Source organism: Carassius carassius, chromosome 17, assembly GCF_963082965.1.
Source record: "Carassius carassius chromosome 17, fCarCar2.1, whole genome shotgun sequence".
Taxonomy (NCBI): domain Eukaryota; kingdom Metazoa; phylum Chordata; class Actinopteri; order Cypriniformes; family Cyprinidae; genus Carassius; species Carassius carassius.
This window is the reverse complement of record NC_081771.1, coordinates 26,835,900-26,855,693: the sequence shown is the minus strand read 5'-3', so window position 1 is coordinate 26,855,693 and position 19,794 is coordinate 26,835,900. Positions and strand designations below refer to the sequence as shown.

General features: G+C 40.7%; 2 protein-coding genes and 1 non-coding gene across 8 annotated transcripts in view; 1 reads left to right on the top strand and 2 right to left on the bottom strand.

Annotated features, from left to right (window-relative positions):
• The first annotated feature begins 6,401 nt into the window (after positions 1 to 6,401).
• atg9a (ATG9 autophagy related 9 homolog A (S. cerevisiae)) lies at positions 6,402 to 14,351 on the top strand. Its single transcript, XM_059571510.1, has 15 exons — positions 6,402 to 6,538; positions 6,824 to 6,890; positions 7,341 to 7,492; positions 7,691 to 7,913; positions 8,074 to 8,223; positions 8,335 to 8,476; positions 8,667 to 9,415; positions 9,522 to 9,675; positions 10,692 to 10,871; positions 10,992 to 11,231; positions 11,481 to 11,716; positions 12,847 to 12,964; positions 13,222 to 13,420; positions 13,511 to 13,653; positions 13,745 to 14,351. Exons 4-15 carry the CDS (start codon positions 7,885 to 7,887, stop codon positions 13,751 to 13,753), a joined length of 2,349 nt encoding a protein of 782 aa, XP_059427493.1. The 5' UTR covers positions 6,402 to 6,538; positions 6,824 to 6,890; positions 7,341 to 7,492; positions 7,691 to 7,884; the 3' UTR covers positions 13,754 to 14,351.
• Positions 14,352 to 15,199: 848 nt separating this feature from the next.
• On the bottom strand, positions 15,200 to 15,272 carry trnak-uuu (transfer RNA lysine (anticodon UUU)). The gene has a single exon. It is a non-coding gene; the product is annotated as a tRNA-Lys (tRNA).
• A 1,557-nt stretch (positions 15,273 to 16,829) lies between these two features.
• The window catches only part of pcnt (pericentrin), a 40,113-nt gene continuing 37,148 nt past the window's right edge, over positions 16,830 to 19,794 (bottom strand). For 3 of the 6 annotated variants that reach the window (XM_059571504.1, XM_059571509.1, XM_059571505.1), the window contains 7 exons: positions 19,177 to 19,329; positions 18,703 to 18,929; positions 18,408 to 18,511; positions 18,173 to 18,320; positions 17,919 to 18,049; positions 17,195 to 17,317; positions 16,832 to 16,958 (listed from right to left, as the gene is read on the bottom strand). In XM_059571504.1, coding sequence (XP_059427487.1) covers positions 16,915 to 16,958; positions 17,195 to 17,317; positions 17,919 to 18,049; positions 18,173 to 18,320; positions 18,408 to 18,511; positions 18,703 to 18,929; positions 19,177 to 19,329 — 930 coding nt within the window. In that variant the 3' untranslated portion in view covers positions 16,832 to 16,914. Of the gene's footprint in view, positions 16,959 to 17,194; positions 17,318 to 17,918; positions 18,050 to 18,172; positions 18,321 to 18,407; positions 18,512 to 18,702; positions 18,930 to 19,176; positions 19,330 to 19,794 lie in introns of all 6 variants that reach the window. The other 3 variants (XM_059571506.1, XM_059571507.1, XM_059571508.1) reach the window with 3 other exon arrangements.

Here is a 19,794-nt window from a genome sequence, read left to right as displayed (position 1 = left end):
AGAACTGTACCAACTGGGCAGTTTGCTGGGTCAAGCTGGCAGTCTCTGCACCATGAAAGTGAAGAGTTTCCACTTCAGGGCGTACAGTTTCCTCGTAGTGGGAGCTCTGGATTGGAGTAGGGTCTCAACAACCTCGGTTGAGAGACCAGCTGCTAACAGTTGTGCCCCCTCAGGGGCCACACCCACAGCTTCCACAACTCCGGGCGAGGGTGAATTATCGTGCCCTGCGCCTGTGAGAGTAGGTCTGTCCTGATCGGTATCTCCCACGGAGAGCCGTCGAGGAGAGAGACTAGATCTGAGAACCATGGTCGGCCCGGCCAGAACGGGGCTACTAATAACAGACGGACCCCATCCTGGCGTACTCTCGCCAGAACTCCTGGGAGCAGAGCGATAGGGGGAAAAGCGTACAGACGAAGCCTCGGCCAGGTCTGTACCATAGCGTCCAGTCCCAGAGGAGCTGGATGAACTAGAGAGAACCAGAGGGGACATTGCGATGTCTCCTGAGTCGCAAAGAGGTCCACCTGGGCTGTGCCAAATACTCTCCATATCTGCTTCACCACCTCGGGGTGAAGCATCCATTCCCCGGGCCTCGGCCCCTGCCTCGACAGTATGTCTGCTCCCACATTCAACCTCCCAGGAATATACACTGCTGTGATTGAGAGGAGTTTGCCCTGGGACCACAGAAGGATCTGGTGTGCCAGCTTGCCATGTGTGCCATGTCAGATGGCGATCGCTCCACAGACCGCGGGCAGGGTGGCCACTCATGACATTCTTCCACATGTCTAAGGCACGAAGGCACCGCCGCGTGACCTTGATAACTCGAAGTGGATTTCCCCTCGGGGAAAAGCCCTTGGACTTGAGCCACCACTGTAGGGGTCTCATGTACAGCAGGCCAAAAGGTATCACGTTGGACGCAGCTGCCATCAGCCCTAACAATCTCTGGAATTGTTTGACAGTGAGTGACTGGCCTTCTTTGACTCTCTCGACTGACGTGAGGATCGACTCGATCCGAGCAGGAGACAAGCGTGCCTGCATCGTGGTCGAATTCCACACTACGCCTAGATAGGTGGCTCTCTGAACTGGAGAAAGTACACTCTTCTTGGCGTTTAGTCTCAAACCCAGCTCCCCCATGTGTGTGAGAATGACATCTCGATGTCGAACCGCCATCTGCTCTGATTGAGCTAGAATCAACCAATCGTCGATATAATTTATAATGCGGATGCCCTGCATACGGAGGGATACCAGAGCCGCGTCTACACATTTCGTGAACGTGCGGGGTGAGAGTGCGAGGCCAAAGGGAAGTACTCGATATTGATAAGCTTTGCCCCCGAAAGCGAACCTCAGAAACCTCCTGTGTTGTGGAAGGATGGATATGTGGAAGTATGCGTCTTTGAGATCTATTGTGACAAACCAGTCCTCGGATCTGATTTGAGCTACAACCTGGTTGACAGTGAGCATTTTGAACTTCAGTGGCATAACTGAGCGGTTCAGGAGACGTAAGTCTAAGATCGGACGCAACCCCCCATCCTTCTTTGGAACTATGAAATACCGGCTGTAGAATCCGGATTCCCTGTCTAGAGGAGGGACCACCTCGATGGCCTCCTTCCTTAATAGGGTATTCACTTCTTGTTCCATAACCAGAAACTGCCGGGGGCCGACCACAGTCGGTGTAACCCCGTTGAACTTCGGTGGTGGATGACCAAACTGAATGCAATAGCCTCTTTCTATTGTACGCAGGACCCACTGAGATACATTTGGCAGTAGCTTCCACGCTGCTAAATAATCTACTAAGGGAATCAGTCTCTCGAGACTGACCTCTGGTGTAAGAAGCCCCCGAAGGGGCGGCGAGCATCGCAGCTCCGCTGCGCTCACGGGCGAAAATAACTGGGAGTAGCGCTCGCTGGAGGCCGCTGCGCCCTGAAACTCTGGCAGGGTTGGCAGACCGACCTCCTGAGGGCACTGAGGTGAGGCGGGCACCGTATAATGAGGTGGACCGCGCTCTACCCCAGCAGGGGCTGCCCTCTGGATCCTGGCGTCGATCTTTTCGTCGAGGACTTCCGGGCTTCGATGACAGGTTTTCGCCCTAGAAGCCCCCAACTCAGAGCGTCGCTGGGGCCCTCGGTCCCGACGTGGGGGAGCACGAGCGGCGACACTCTGTTTTTGTACTTCCCGGTATGAGGAGCCGGTATGATGTGGCGTGGTCATCTCCCGCCCAGATGCACCATGAGAGCGACGAGGGAGGATACTCTGGAACGCCGCCGCCTGTTTGCGTGCCTCCTGGAACCTGTCGACGACAGTGTTGACTGTGTCGCCAAACAGGCCAGAGGCTTGAAGCGGGGCGTCCAGGAGGCAGACCCTGTCTCTTTCTTTTATCTCTGACAGGGTCAGCCACAAATGCCTCTCCGCGGCCACTAAGGCTGCCATAGACCGCCCAATTGCGCGAGCGGTCTCTTTAGTGGCGCGGAGGGAGAGATCAGCGGTCCTTCTGAGTTCTTCTATATCTTCAGACTTAATCCCCTCCTCCTCATCGACATCTCTCAGCAGGTCAGCCTGATAAGCTTGAAGGACTGCCATAGTGTGAAGGCAAGCCCCAGCCTGACCTGCTGCCACATAACCTTTGCCCACTAGCAATGATGTAACTCGAAGAGGCTTAGTGGGCAATGCCGGAGCCTTTAGAGACGATGCCGAGCCGGGCGACAGATAGCCTGCGAGCGTCTGTTCGACCCATGGCATCGCTCTATAACCCCACTCTCCCAGCCCCATCACGTTGCCATAATATAGTGAATCGGGGCTGAAGAGGCAGGTTGAATAAGGGTGGTTCCACGATCTCGATAACTCGTCGTGGAGATCGGGAAATAAGGAAGGCTCCGACGTGGAGGTGGTTGCCTCGGCCACAGAAAGCGTTCGTCTAGTTTGCTTCTCTGCGGCTCGGTTTGTTTTTCAGCAGGCCATTCGATTTTTTATTTATCTACTCCTCGCGTAACCACCTCCAACAGCTCCTCATACTGGGGCGACAGGGGTGGCGAATCCCCAGCAACCGTCTCCACATCGACCTCCTCGGAGGAAGAGAGGTGAAGAGTTGATCCCTCACCCTTGGGGGAAGAAACCGACGAGCGTGCTTCCGAACCCAGGGTTTGGGCACCGGATCTGGCAGATGAGGAAGGAGATAAGGACTGGCCCGTCTCCATTCCCTCTGACAGATCCACCTGCGATCCCCACGAGTGCAGCAGCCGCTCTGCCTCGGCAGAAGCGGGGCCAGCACCGCAAGGAACGCTGGTGAAGGCTCCCTCCTCGAAGAGAGCCCTCCGGGATCGAAGCGTCCGCATTGGCAATCGCTCGCAATGCGGACAGTCGGCCCCCTCGAGAGCCGACTCAGCGTGCTTCGATCCCAGGCAAGCCACGCACAGACTGTGTGTATCCCCGCTCGTAATGTAGCGAGGACAGGGAGGAACACACAATCTATAACGTGGCTTGGAATCGCCCTTCATATGTTTGGTCTTTTGCTTTTGTTTTGGCATATTGAGCTGTTTTAGCGATCTTTTAATGGCTAAGGGACAGACAACAATAAATAGGACCAACGGGACAGACTTTTGACATGCACACACAGAGCGCTTGCTGACAGATGCGAAGCTGAGGCCAGCTGCACGGCACGTGCTTTTATAGCTTCCTGGTCGCTACGTCACCCCGCCCGTGACGTCACGCCTTTCCGATGGACGGATTGCACACGATATTCAGAGTCGGTCTCGTCAGGGACGTTCCCCAAAGCGCTAGACGCAGCTCGAGTTCCTGAAAAGGAAATGATAATACCACATAAAACATATATATATTATGGCTGAAAGTTATTAAATAATGCATTGATATATTTAAATGAATAAATATCTACATCTATCTACACATTCTAGTTTGTTCTTAACACCGAAAAACGGCACAAAATTTCTAATAGATGCGATAGATGCAGAAAGAAAGAGTATGTGTGTATAAATGCATAGGTTCCCAGCAGCCAGGATGAGTTCAATTTAATTAAGGTTCCCCAGAGGAATGACTTCATCTCTGAGCAAGAGAGGTCTCCACTTACCCCTTGTTTCCTTCCTCCCTCCTGTCAATCCCAGAAAGACATCTGAATCAGTCCTCAATATCACTAATGCATGGACAAAGGTCAGCATGGGACAATCATGCAGAAATACAACCACAATCATAAATCCTGTTTCTCATCCAGTGTGTTAAATGTTGGGGCTACTGCAAACACAACTACAGCACTTTTCTAAAGATAATGCTATTTTTCTGATCTAATTTTCTACATGCAATAACAAACTAAGGTTGAATTTGAGGTAAATTAATCTGTCATTTAATAAAACCACATGTAGCTACAATGAGAATCCCATGAGTTACAAATACAATGAGTTATAATAAAAGTGATTTGAATAAATGGTACACTCATGGACAAGATGGTTATTAGTTAATTAAAGTCGTTGTAAACTATGTTAACTGTGCAGGACCAGGCTTAGACACACTCCCTATTCATACAATTTATTATAAGTAGCTATTTCATTTTATTTATTTGTGTGTGTATGTAATTTAATTTAACTATGGTTAAAGGAGGCCCACTTTCTCACGACACCGATGTCTTTGGCTTGTTTGGCTGGCATAATATGGCATTTTTACCTGCCAAGCAGAAGTAAAGCAAACTCAGTATCTGTTTTTAAGTGTTAACAATCTCTCAAGCGCCCTCCAGCGGTAAAAAGTTTTCGTCACGCTTCCTTTTTATACATTTTGGCTGTGTAAGCCATTTTCACACCGTCACGTTCTGAAATTGAGACTTTCGGAATATGAACTGCCTTCTGTGAACGTGCAAAATGATTGGCAGGGAGAAAACATCTGATTGGCTAACCAAAAAAATAATATATATTCAAAATATCTCATACAGGTTTGGAACAATTTTGGGTTGATATTTAAATCATTATTTTTTTTTTTTTATCAAAACAAATGTTTGTATAGTTTTCTTTTTAAAAAGTAGATTTCCTTAGGGTGTATCTTTTTCTTTCAAGTAGTATCTTTGAAAAGATCAACGTTTTTGCATACTCCAGATTCAGTTAGCCTAATCCAAATAATGATTATAATTATGAAGGCTGGATTTAGTTGAACGACTGATCAAAACCAGCATTGCTATAAAACAATCAACAGATCTACGGGCTACAGTGGTACTTCCACTGTTGGAACTGTAATCACATCTATGTGTATAAAAGATTGGGCTGTGTTGGAATGTGTGGCAATAGTGCTGGCCTGATTGACACCTTTTCATCACTGCATGTTGTTGTGCCTGTAAATCCCTCTCCATTCTGAGTTATATGGCCATATGGCAGACACATTTAATTACATTAAATATGTAAACAAATTAACCTGAAAGATTATCTTTGAGAGGGAAAGATATGGGCTATGTTGTGCATGGTGTATGCTGTACTGATGTGCAATGATATTGTTTTTTTTTGGTTGTGTTTTTTTTTTGTCCTTTTGAATGCATCATGAAATATACATACCAACTCGCTCTTGTTACTCAAAAAAATACCAAAGCCTGTCCTGACTAAATTAAGGTGTCTTGCAGCCGAGTTAATGTACAGTTGTAATTGCTTTGTAAATGTATTTATGCAACCTCTGAGCAGCATTAAACAGCCTGTGTAAAGAAACCTAAACACTACTTCAGAAGTGCTTCTGTGTCACCTTTGCAGTGTAAATTTGGCTTTATTCACACTCGCTGATTTATTTTGTGCTGCACATGTCATTTAAACATTTTTGATATTTAAACAATTAGGCCTATTTCAGCATGCACTTATTCTGTAGCTAATTTGCAATCAAGCTTTACATTACTATGATCTGTCTGTTTTCTCTCCAAAATCATATTATGAAACTTAAGCAGACTTGGTTGCATCAGTCAATTCATTGTTGATGCAACAAGTCACAAGGGTCCTTTGTATAGACAGGTAGTGTGAACTGTTGCCCAGTGACCATTCAATGTTTCTTTCATTCAAAGTGTACTGAGCGGTTGTTGAATTAGGACTCTCCTATGTCCCATTCCCATTAGGACGGCACAATAGTCCCTTCTGAACCATTTAATGTGTCTGAATAATCTAAAATGTCTAGGGGTTTTTATTGTCATTTCTGTTGTTTGCGATTAAAACATTCTGCAAAGGGCTTTAATTTGCTGTCCTGCAAGCCAACATACAACCAACTATGATTAATCATTGGTTTACTATTTAACTCACGGTGTAATTTAAATATTCAGGTACATTTATAACTTTCAGTGTATGCTTATGGAATTAATGTTGTTTGCTGTATTTAATAAATGAAGACCCGCCTCCTGATGCCATTGGCTCGTTCACTCCCAAACCTTGCTTCTGATTGGACAGCAAATGTGTCACGCAATGGACGCGGCCCGTGCGTCAAGAATCGAAACCAAATATGTTTCACAAGCGACAACAAAAGAGAACTCAGCTTTTATAACGTAGTGGGAATCATAAATCACTGCTTTTTATATTCGCATGAGGTAAGATTACATTCAAATCCTATTCTGACTAGCAAATCGCTTGTTTATTGCTGTATAGGTAGGTGTTTCTCAATGTGACGCGCATCTCATATTTTCCGCAGGCTTCTGTTGACATAAATAACTGGGTGCCTCCTTTCTGCAATAATAACAAACATTACTTATTTGAAAGGACATGTACGGATAACACAGAAGACTTCAAAAACAACCAATGCCACTGTATTCTGTTTTTTGGCTTTTGCAAGAATGGACTGACTGTGAGTCTTATGTTTTTGCTGTTTCATCTAGGAAGAGCAGATTTGTAGTCCTTTTGGTTTCGTAAATGAAATGGCGGGAGGTAACGTTAGCGTACAAGGTAAGAATTATGAATCTTCTAATAAATATAATGTTATGTTTAAATTCAGACGCGTTCTGATTGTAGTATTGATTGTTTCGTAGAGATTGGCATTTGACAAAACCTGCCAAACTGGTCCAACAATAAAAAAAAACTGCTAACGTAATGGCAACAAAATGCAGTAGTTTGCGTTAGTATGTTATTTTGTCGGTTTCTGAAGACGTGAGTCATGTGCACGTTTCTTATGAGCGTGGGCCCGCTGTTGTTGCGCATCGAGGTCGACAGTGAAGTATCCTGACAAGCTTTTGTGGGTTGGGTTTTTTTTAAATACCATTTTGAACTACAGTTTGTCATGCTTTATATATATTTAAATGTCTTTGAACATGATTTAAACCACATTAATTTTATCTTGTTTTGTATCACACCCAGTGGCTTCCTTAAAATGAAATCCGTGTTGGTTTTAATCTAAAGGCAGCAGAAGGGATAGTGTGTGACAGGAGACTCGGGGGCTGACAGCGGGATGGCCCACTTTGACACAGAGTACCAGCGCCTGGAGGCGTCCTACAGTGACTCTCCTCCCGGAGAAGAGAATCTGCTGGTGCATGTTCCAGAGGGATCCAAATGTAAGATTTAAGGCAGAGCCCACAATTTTTACTTAAGAAACAAATGCAACATAGTTTGTGTGCCTATTGTATGTCAGAGCCATTATGCTGTTATTCTTTTGGCAAGTTTGCCTTAAATGAGCAATGGATATGCAACACGCTTCTTAAAATTAACCTAGCTCTACATTCAAAATTAATTAATTTAGTTGTTTGTTTCAGCTCCATGGCACCACATTGAAAATCTGGACCTTTTCTTCCAGAGAATATCCTTCGTGCACTGAAACATATTGCTTAATGATTAAATATATTTTGTACATGTTAAATCAAGTAGATTGATATCAGTCAACAAAAGTCTTATTTTTCTTAACATTCAATACGTTTATAATCTACACCAGAAGAATGGATTTACTTGTATGCTGCTGGGAGAAATATTTGAGCTTGTGTAAGTATTAATTCATTTCCTGTATCCTTCATTAAATATGGTTGTACAAATACTGTCTAATAAAAAAGTGTCTAATAAATAGTGTCTGTAAACAGTGCATCAGTGATCAAACTCCTTTAACCTAATGAACTCGCGCACTTTTTTCCCATCATTGTTCCAGACAACTGGTGTTTGTGGTGGCATTCACGGTGTTCCTGGCTAACTGTGTGGACTATGACATCCTCTTTGCCAACAAGTTTGTTAATCACACTGATTCCTCAAAGGTTACGCTTCCTGATGCATTTCTTCCAGTGGATGTGTGCAGTGCTCGGTATATTTCATATATTAAATGTCATTAATGACGTGACGTTAATGTTATTGCCTCTTACTATCAATATGATCCATCATAACACAAATTGTCTTTTGTTAACATGTGTTTTAGGATCCGTGACAATGTTTTTGTCATCTTCATCCTTATCATATCAGGGGTCTTTTGGCTCCACCGTCTCGTCAAGTTTATCTACAACATCTGTTGTTACTGGGAGATCAGATCATTTTACATCAATGCCCTAAAAATGTCCATGGTGAGCTTTTCTGCTAACTCATTGTAGCACATTTATTAAAGCGTCTGCAGTGGAGGAAAGCATACTCAGTTTTTCTTAGTTCTTAATGTGTTTTTGATGCCAGTAAGCCATTAAAACTTCTGAGCAAGGGTCCTGTAGTTAAGGTATAGTATTCAACTGAGATGTTCAACAAGCCCTTTCTGTTTTTCAGACAGACCTTCCTTATTTCACCTGGCAGGAGGTGCAGGCAAGGATTATTGAGATCCAGAAGGAGCACCAGATTTGCATCCACAAAAAAGAACTGACAGAGCTTGACATCTACCACCGCATCCTGCGTTTTAAAAACTACATGGTGGCGATGGTCAATAAGTCACTCCTACCGGTGTGTTCGCGTTTGCCTCTGCTGGGCGACACTGTTTTTTACACTCGGGGTCTCAAGTATAACTTTGAGTTGATTTTCTTTTGGGGCCCTGGATCCCTTTTTGAAAACGAATGGAGTCTGAAGCCGGAGTACAAACGTGGAGGGAACCGTTTGGAGCTAGCGGATCGTCTGAGCTCAAGGATCTTGTGGATTGGAATTGCCAACCTTCTCTTGTGTCCAGTTATCCTGATTTGGCAGATTCTGTATGCGTTCTTCAGCTACACTGAGGTGATCAAGCGGGAGCCGGGAAGTCTGGGTGCTCGATGTTGGTCCCTGTATGGCCGTTTTTACCTCCGACACTTTAATGAACTAGACCATGAGCTGATTTCACGCCTCAGCAAGGGCTACAAGGCCTCCTCGAAGTACATGAACTGCTTCATGTCACCATTACTGACGGTGGTGGCTAAGAACGTGGCATTCTTTGCTGGCTCCATACTAGCGGTTTTGATTGCTTTGACCATTTATGATGAAGATGTATTGGCTGTCGAACACGTGCTCAGCAGTATTACATTACTTGGGATCTGCATCACAGTCTGCAGGTGTGACCAAGATAAAACTGATCACTTGAACTGAGTCTTTGGATATTTGTTATCCATTTTATTTAATGCTGAGATTTGACTTTGAACTATCTTGTGCTTGCTCTAGGTCTTTTATCCCAGACAAGCATATGGTGTTCTGCCCAGAACAGCTGCTTAAAGTGATCTTGGCACACATCCATTACATGCCTGATCATTGGCAGGGTAATGCCCACCGTTATGAGACCAGAGACGAGTTCTCACAGCTCTTTCAGTACAAGGCTGTAAGTAATGCAGCAGCTTATGAAATACTTCTTTGTGGACCTAACACCAATATATTATTATTAATGTGAAGGAAAACTAACGTAACATTTTCAATTGAAACTAGAATAAAAATGAGAATTGGAAATCCAAAAATCAGTTTTCATTATTTCAAAGTTAAATAACATAAAATAAAAAAAGGATCACAAATTAATTTTAGTTTTTGATACACAGCATACCATGCATTAAAGAACCAAGATAGGATTTTGGTGATGATAATAATGACATATGCCATAGAAATAGTGCAAATATTTGCAGTTTCAGTGTTAGCTTTTATTAAAAATGTGGTAAAAAAAAATCCTTTTTTTACAATTGAAACATATACAGTACAGACCAAAAGTTTGGACACACCTTCTCATTCAAAGAGTTTTCTTTATTTTCATGACTATGAAAATTGTAGATTCACACTGAAGGCATTAAAACTATGAATTAACACATGTGGAATTATATATGGAATTATATACATAACAAAAAAAGTGTGAAACAACTGAAAATATGTCATATTCTAGGTTCTTCAAAGTAGCCACCTTTTGCTTTGATTACTGCTTTGCACACTCTTGGCATTCTCTTGATGAGCTTCAAGAGGTAGTCACCTGAAATGGTCTTCCAACAGTCTTGAAGGAGTTCCCCGAGAGATGCTTAGCACTTGTTGGCTCTTTTGCCTTCTGTCTGCGGTCCAGCTCACCCCTAAACCATCTCGATTGGGTTCAGGTCCGGTGACTGGAGGACAGGTCATCTGGCGCAGCACCCCATCACTCTCCTTCTTGATCAAATAGCCAAGAAGAATAGTCAAATTGATGCTTTCAGTGTGACTCTACAATTTTCATAGTCATGAAAATAAAGAAAACTCTTTGAATGAGAAGGTGTGTCTAAACTTTTGGTCTGTACTGTATGTATGATCCTTTCATAATACAATCAATAACATGCATTTCTAAAACAGAGTTTCATGTTGATTGTCTTTTGATCTCTGTTCCTGTAGGTATTTATTCTTGAGGAGCTGTTGAGTCCTGTCATTACTCCCTTCATTCTAATTTTTTGCTTGCGGCGTAAATCTCTAGAGATCATCGATTTTTTCCGAAACTTTACAGTGGACGTGGTCGGTGTGGGCGATACTTGCTCTTTTGCACAGATGGATGTCCGTCAACATGGTCATCCTGCGGTAAGAGCCCCAAACATGTTTTCCCCAAATTATTTTCACTATTGCGCCTTTTTTATACATGTATCGACCTAGTTCTCTCTTTATTTGTTGACAATGATGCCCTTTTGTGGTCTACTATAGTGGATGTCTGCTGGGAAAACAGAGGCCTCCATCTATCAGCAAGCAGAAGACGGGAAGACTGAACTGTCACTCATGCACTTCGCTATCACAAATCCACACTGGCAGCCCCCTCGGGAGAGCACGCATTTCATCAGCCTTCTGAAAGAGAAGGTGCACCGTGAGGCCGCCACAGGACAGCAGGGAATCATAGCAGAGAATCCTGCATTTACCTCAACCCATTCACTACAGTCTGATTCAGAGGTATCCAAATGACTGAGCTGCCAGCATCCTTCCAGATCATTACATATAATAACATTTCTAATGGCCAATAAGATCAATAATTATATATATAATAATATATAAAATATAATAATATTATAATAAGTTTTAGACTGGGTCCTAAAAGATATTTATTAAAAGTTATCCAAACCCAACTTTTAAGATTAGATACAATATGATTACTAAGTTCTTGTTAAAAAAAAGGTGTGATTTTGGGTGGTTTCATTTCAGCCTCGCAGTCTTATTGCAAATCTCCTGATGGGACCACCTTCCCTGGGCTCGCTGCATATGGGTCGAGAGGGCACTATCAATCCTGTGTCCATTGGAGTGAGTGAGGGGGCATCCGCCCTCCGATCGCTCTCTCCTGTGAGCACGAGTCTACACCTGCGGGGCAGCTACCCATCTGCCAGACTGCCACGACCTGACCATCCAGCTGTGGTGGCTGGCAGACCAATGACAGGCTCAGGGTAATGAATGAACACAAATTCACGTATTGTATTGTTATTTTTTTATTTATATATAAATAATTTATTTCTTTTAACTTCATACATTTTTATAATAATTATATAATTTTTCAGCTTTATTATTGATTTTCACTCGTGTTATTGCATTTTAATTGATTTTGTGCTCGACAAAATATATAAATTTGTTTTATTGAGTAGCTTTGGGCAATCTTAGTTTGATTAAAAAAAAGTGAAGTGACATTCAGCCAAGTATGGTGACCCATACTCAGAATTTGTGCTCTGCATTTAACCCATCCAAAATGCACACACACAGAGCAGTGAACACACACACACACTGTGAGCACACACCCGGAGCAGTGGGCAGCCATTTATGCTGTGGCTGCCCGGGGAGCAGTTGGGGGTTCGATGCCTTGCTCAAGGGCACATAAGTCATGGTATTGAGGGTGGAGAGAGAACTGTACATGCACTCCCCCCACCCACAATTCCTGCCGGCCCGGGACTCGAACTCACAACCTTTCGATTGGGAGTCCGACTCTCTAACCATTAGGCCACGACTTCCCTTAACCTGGGTTCATCAATATTAAAACATTAAAAACAAAGTAAAAAAAAATACACAAAGTGTGTATAGTTGGTAGTGAACGAGACCCGTTAACATTTACATTTGATAGATTTCTTAATAAGAAGATAAATTCAGATAACGTGTTAGAATTTCTAAAAAGATAGATTTCTAAAAAATAGCAGTTTTAACAAAACTTACACTGCTGTTCAGAAGTTTGGGGTTCAGAAACATTTTCTTTAAAATTTTCTTTCCTTTTCTTCAGGTTTAAATGAATCAAAATCCACATGCAGTTTTTACCAAAAAAATTAGAAATCAGATAAATAAATTGCATTAAAAATATTAAAATGGAATTTGTTGTAAAAAATATATATAATTTTCTCAATATTTCTATTTTTACTATCTCTTTATATTAAATAAATGCAGCCTCATTTAGACCTCTTTCAAAAAACTATAGAAATCATACCAACTCCAAACTTTTGAACTAATATAGGTGTCTTTACAGCTAGACTGATTTTAAATTGTCCCTGCCAAACTATTTCATATCATTCATTTGTTCTTTTTTCTCCTCATCCAGCACTGATGCCCGTACCATCAGCTCTGGCAGTAGTGCCTGGGAAGGCCAGCTGACCAGTATTGTCCTATCAGAATACGCCTCCACAGAGATGAGCATTCATGCCCTCTACATGCATGAGGTAAAGCAACACATGAACTGTTGTTGATATAAGCAAAGCTTTAATACACAATTATGGAATCAGTGAATGTACATGTATGGGAGTGATTCAAGAATGTGTGAGACCGTGATCATTATACTTCCCACAAATGCTGGGCATGTTGGCTGCTTTTCCTTCATTATCTGGTCCAAATCAGCCTTTCAACCAATGATGAGTTGAAAGAGGTCAGTCTCTAGTCTGCACCTGAATATTAGTAACTATATCTATTGTGTGATTAGATGCACAAGCAGCAGTCGCGAGGTGAGGTGTCTCGACACACCTGGCACAGACAGGAGAGTGACGAGAGCAGTGAGAGTGTCAATGAGGACATAGAAGTCGCCCGCACCTTCCCCCGTTCCAGCACTTTCCCAACCACCTCACACCAGGCGGGGGCAGCACAGCAGAGCGGCAGCCAGCGGCGCTGGGGCGGAACCTTAGGTACTACCTTAAACGACTGTTTGTAGTAATATCTAAGAATGAAAATGCCACAACATAGACTTTACATGGGCGACAAACTGTCTCCTGCAGATCCTGTTTCTGGAAGCTTTCGAGCTCAGAGAACGCCTCGTATGCCTATGGGTGGCTGGTCTGAGGAGAACCAAATGAGCAGACATCACGACCCAGTGCCCGAGGAGGGGTCTGAGGATGAGCTACCACCACACATCCATAAGGTATAACGGGAAAGCGATAAATCTGAAGCTACACTGATAAGTGCTGGATTCCTAATCTTCATTTCTGTGTTCTCGTCTTTTTTTTTTTCAGGTGACTTAACAGGTGTATCGTAAATGAAGTACTCGAGAGACTTACAGCATCCATTTAACTCCGGACACTGATAAAAAAAAAAGAAGTCATATTTATTTACTCTTGGACAAAACACAAGTCTGAGCTTAATTACTGTGTCACAGAGTGGCATCATATCAAATTTCCAGATGCATTGTAATGGTTTGAGCTTCTGTGGGAATGAGACAATGAACAACAATATCAAAATACTCAGTTATTCATAGTTCTCACAGATTGATCCATTTGAGAGAAGTTCTGTAAAATATTTCATTGTGAATGGGAGAGTCTAAATGGTCAAATATGATGGCGTTCAGCTAACCTTGACATTTCCGTTCTTGTCAAAAAGTAAAGGTTGGTGTTGATGTAGGAAATATTGTGCTTAGAATTTTTGAACTTCTTTGAATAATTTTGATAGGAGGAAGAAATATTTATAATATGCAATGTGCCATTATTAACTTAAAGCTTTGCAAACTTAGATTTTATTGTCAATCCCATATTTCTGTGAGGGGGGAAAAACCACTGAAGATCATTCAAGTCTGGCACTGTAAAAATTATGCATGCTCTTTCTTAATTTTTATTATTTGCACAATATCAAGTGAGTAAGCACTTTATAATTTTTTCAGATCCAAAGGATGACTACAAGGTATTGGAGAAATCAGACTTGTTTTTATTAACATGCAGTTTTAAAGGAAGGTGTATATTTCTGTCTATAGGGTAAATGTTCAATTTATTTATCGTGGTTCAGGTGAATAAAACGTGAGAATGAGGGAGTTGTGTATAGCATTATGTGTTTCAGATATCTCAGGACCGGCTTGTTTTTGGCACTGAAGTTGCCCAGAAAGTGCATGACACTTGTTGGGTGATTGCAGCCTGCTGCACCTTTCATCCTCAAACCCAGAACTGCTAAAGGGAATAAACAAACCTTAGTGTAGTTTATGTGACTGTAAAGATTTTGGATTAACTGACACCATTTCTCATATCTCGCACTGCTCACATACATTGTGCTTAGAGAGTGTTCAAGGTGCAAATTGTGCATGACCCTAGACTTTATACTTGTATGTGTTTGTAATAATTGGTCTGTAAAATGCTTCTCTGAACTTAACTAGTCCATCAACTGCATCTGTGCATTTTCCATTGTCTTTTGTTTTCAGTTTTCTAGACTGTCGTATATTTACATTTTGTACAGTTTAAATTAATCAATAAAATATATTTAATAGCTTGTGTACAGTTATTTAAAAATGTATATAAAAATGTTTTAGATTTTTTAAAGAGGATTTTATATTTTTATGAATTTATGAATATATATTCATCTTTTAATGATTCTTGATTTAAAAGGTTGAAAATCAACCCACTATATTCCATTAAACCATAAATGCACTGTACTGCCACGCATATTTTTCGTTGGTAAAAGTTTATAAAAAATAAAAAAAAATTCACCGCCCGAACAGGGACTTGAACCCTGGACCCTCAGATTAAAAGTCTGATGCTCTACCGACTGAGCTATCCGGGCCTTGTATGGAAATAGAGCGCTCCACTTTTTGACGTATAGACAACAATATTACACATGAACTGAATTACAGCAGCAAGCACACTGGTTTTTCTTCCATCATAATATATGAATCCAGACCGACACCAGATTCTGACTACCTACTTCCTGATTTCCAAATGGGCAAAATCAACCCACATTCCCAACTTTGGAGGAACAATTATCATATTACGTTGCATTAGCTAACGTTCACACTTACCTTCTTCGTGGTCAAAAGTGACCGAAGCCTTGAAATGTTACTTTTTTTTTCTTAAGGAAAAACAATGTAATATATTTTGTTCAATAATATTTTTTGACTATTATATTTGATTTTTAGGGAATTTTATCATACTATGCAATATTTATACAATTTTAATGAGCTATTTTCTCCATTAGAATTAATTTTTTTTAATCTCTTCATTTATTTACTATTTTTAATAAATCCTATAGTTCAGATTAAAATAGAGTGAAAGCATTTAAAATCCATTTTTTGACGTGAGAAATGGCCAATCTGGAGGCATTAAAAAAGTAAAAACTTGTGTAATGTTGCGTAACCTCTTGTATTAACACCTAACAACCTAATTGTATTATCTATTATATAACGTTAGATATATACAGAAACTTTTGGATTCCCATAGTTTTTTAGACCTCATCTCTTAATTTTTTTAGGTTTTGCAATTAAATCTACATAAAAGATTACTTTAAAATCTTGTTAGAAAGGGAACACATAGAAAGCATTTGTGTTACTCAGTATTTGAGTTGTTTTCAAATTTTTTCATATTTCCCATTCATTTCCTATGTCGGTCATTTTTGACCGCAAAGAAGGTAAGTGTGACTATTTTTTTTTGGACTCTTTATAACATATCCAAATCATGTCCATGATTTTTTTGTGTGTTCATATTGCTAATGTGACAAAAGACACCAAGTGTCATCTCATTCCATTGAAGCTACGATTTTTTGAATTTCAAAATATAAAAATTTTCGGTCAAAAATGACCGAAGAGGGCCAGAGGGTTAATGGGATATATAAAAAAAAAATGCACAAAATATCACTCCCTTTGAACTGAACGATTCAGTATATTGATACCGTGCAAAGATCTTCTGTTAAAAAGCAACTACAGTTTTCCATTTTCCACTAATCTGAAATGTAATCAAGAATTTTCATTTTTGGGTGAACCATTTATTATTATTATTATTATTTTTTAAATGACACAACTCAATTTAGACTAAAATATTTATTGATTTTCATAGAAATACTGTTAATAAAAAAAAAGAATATAAAACATTTTACAAAACATGTCCAACCATGTGCCTTTAAACAGTGACATCCATTAAAAATCACAAATTCAAGTGCAAATGTCTTAATAAATGCTTACTGTGGACAAGAAGTAAATAAAAAAAAAAACTTAACATGTACAGACCATTCAAAAATTTTATACAAAAAGTGAAAACATCTAGCACTGCTTGGAAAAAAATAATACGTTATTGGTGATGGTGTTTCAGCTAAAATGAGAATGTATAAAAAAAAAAAAAATAAAGATGGCAATTAAAAATAATTTATGAATGTAAAAAAAAAAAAAAACAAAGATTTTGAACACAGACTGGCACTAGTGATCAGCTTTCTTCATTCATCGGTCAGATTTTCTGGCATATGGGAGCACTGATGGCGAACCTGCAAAAACACACACAACATGATTTGAAATATCAGTTCTGCATTTGCCTAACCTGCCAGCCGCCCTACACACAGTGCATAGGCCTATGGGAGTATTCATGATGCAGACAAACAGGCATGCACACCTGTGTGAAACCAGACCAACCAGAACGTGACTGATCACACAAGAAGGTGAACTCCTCTCTGAACTCCTCTGTGATTGAGTAACATGGAAGTGAGGCCAGACTGTCACTCACCTAAAGGCAACACGGACCCCGGGGCCAAACAACTCAAATACAGCCAGGTTCTATTATCTAGAAACCACTGCTGCTGATAGCTCATCGTATTGGGGAAGCTATGCCTCCTGTTCGCTCTGGGGACTGTAAGATGGTAAGGTCAGAGGTCACAAATGGCCATTATTTAAGGTTTTGGATTCTTTCACCTTCAGTGTTAATAGAGATCTTGGTAAAGTAAAAAAGACTAACCATCTTGTGTAATCAGTTACAAAAACAAGGTCTAAAATATAGTTTTAGTTTTGACAAATTCTACTACCTTCAGAACACCAGAACACCTTTCACACTGGTTTGGTGATGGGCTTCAGTTGTCCAGTAGAGGTCAGTGCATTTTTAATTATTATTATTTTTAAACCAGTGTCACATCATGATCCTTAAGAAATCATTCTAATAGACTGAAGACTGGAGTAATGGCTGATGAAAAATCAGCTTAGCCAGTCACAGGAATAAATGAAACATTCAAATATTAAAACTGTCATTTTAAATGGTAATAAAATGCCAAAATATTAAAGTTTTACTGTATTTGTGATTTAGCATTTATGCGCGAGCATGAGATTATTATAATAATTTTTTTTTACTAAATTTGTTGAACGAAGCTATTGTCTCAATTTGAGCCACTCAGATTGGAGTGGTTTCCATGTAAAAGATGACAGTAATTTTAGGTAATTTCCCACTGGCCTCATCCTACCTGGACGACCGGCTCCAAGTCGCTGCTGGACAGTCTCCAAATGTTGGATATACTCTGTAAGGGAATGTTCTTGATCTTGGGAAGAGCTGAAGGAGCGTTCAGCAGGTCCCAGCACTGGAGTTGTGTGTGTTCTTTGAGTAAGAAAGAAAAGATTGAAAGTTAATGATTCTGAATTTGTAATTTGAATTAAATACTAAAAGGGAAAACTAGATCCACACTACATATACCTATTTGTATAATAAGAAATATTTCACCTGTGATTCAGTCTGAAAGGTGATTTTATTGGCGGCACCAGAGAAGAGACCACACCCCTTTGTGCAAAGGCATGATCACGGGTGGGTGGAGAGTTGAACGCAACTCCAGTCTGCTGTGGCCTCAGCACTTCAGTCCTCAAGGTAGGAACTAAGAAGGGAAAACAGCACATAAATTACTTCTGATTTAAATCACCTGCAGAACTACCAAATCAAGTCTGCGAGCTGAACAACGTACCACACTTACCTGTGCTTGGTCCTGTTCCATGCCCGTTAACTGTAGCACTGCCTACTGAGATTTTCCTTGTAGCTCTCTGCCATTTCCTTGTGAGGAACTTCAGTCTAAAAATAAATAAATAAAAAAGGGGGGTCAGGAAACTCAGTAACCACCCATTAAACGATGGCAAAACTGGAATGGAAACTCCGTTTAAACACAAATGTAAACATTTCTAAACTTGAAACGGTCACATGCAAGCGCTTTCCAAACTCCATACTAACTTTGCTAGACACATCTACGTAGCCATTCTTTTTACCTTGAGATAGCGATGACAACTCTGACAGTTGTTCTGAAGCGGTTTAGGGGTCTGGAGGCCTGTGATTGGCTCAACGACGGCTGCGCACCCATACGAGCGATAAGCGCAAGAGTAGCCTGTTCGCAGTCTTGAAACCCTCCCAGCAGCAACAGCAGATAACGCTTCTGATACACCAGCGACTTCCTGTAACTCTCTGCTCGCAGGTATCTCTCATAGAGCCGCTGTACCTACAGGAACACATTCATAAAGCAAGCACTTCAAATACACTAAAACTATATATAAAAAATGTAATAAAAAACCCATATGACATTAATCAATTTCAAAGAAGTGTGACTGTGTTGTTAAATTATTCAAATAAGCTAAAATATCAGATTACTTCAAATACAAATTTTCAAATTGTCAAAAACCAAACACTACATTAAACCGTTAAAATAAAGCAACTGCTTATACATTTAATTCATTAGTCCATATTACCCTGTTATTGGTGGGTCTGTTTTCATTGCTAGCGGTGACTTTTGAGAGCTCAGCCTCTGCTTTACGCAGCGCATCCTGAAGAGTTGCTTTTTCCTTCTGCCAGGCCAGCTTCTCCGATAAAATGCACTGCTCCGTAATGGCAGGAGATTTCACCTGACGGACAGACAGACAGACATACACAACCAAATCCAAGGGTTAAACAAACAAACAAAAAAATCCTGAGCCTGAACTTTTTTCGGGGGGCAGCACATGGAAAGCATGCAATGACTGTGGCAACTTTAACATTTGAAAGGATACTATGGCAAAGTTATTGCTTTCTTTATTTAAACCAATTTTCTTTTTCATGAATATATGGTTGACCTTAAGAATGAAAGCTGTTTCATATTCTTGGAAAATTAAGAGCTATATCACCACTTATTGTCGCTTTCAATGAAAAAAAATATTTTAATTAAAAAAAGTAAAACAATGCAGATGTATTTAAAAATATTTTAACCAATCTAGGGCTGTAACTACTGATTATTTTGACAAACCAGTAATCTGATATTTTTTAATAACACAAACAGATCTAAGTGAAAACCAGGCATTGGTATGACTATTTATATAGAAACTAACGATTAT

Bases quoted from the DNA above. Each gene is read 5' to 3' on its own strand.
- atg9a (XM_059571510.1), top strand. From the start codon at position 7,885: ATGCTGCTGGGAGAAATATTTGAGCTTGT. The intron at 7,914-8,073 runs GTAAGTATTAAT...TCATTGTTCCAG, and splicing joins GGAGAAATATTTGAGCTTGT to ACAACTGGTGTTTGTGGTGG. The intron at 10,872-10,991 runs GTAAGAGCCCCA...GGTCTACTATAG, and splicing joins GTCAACATGGTCATCCTGCG to TGGATGTCTGCTGGGAAAAC.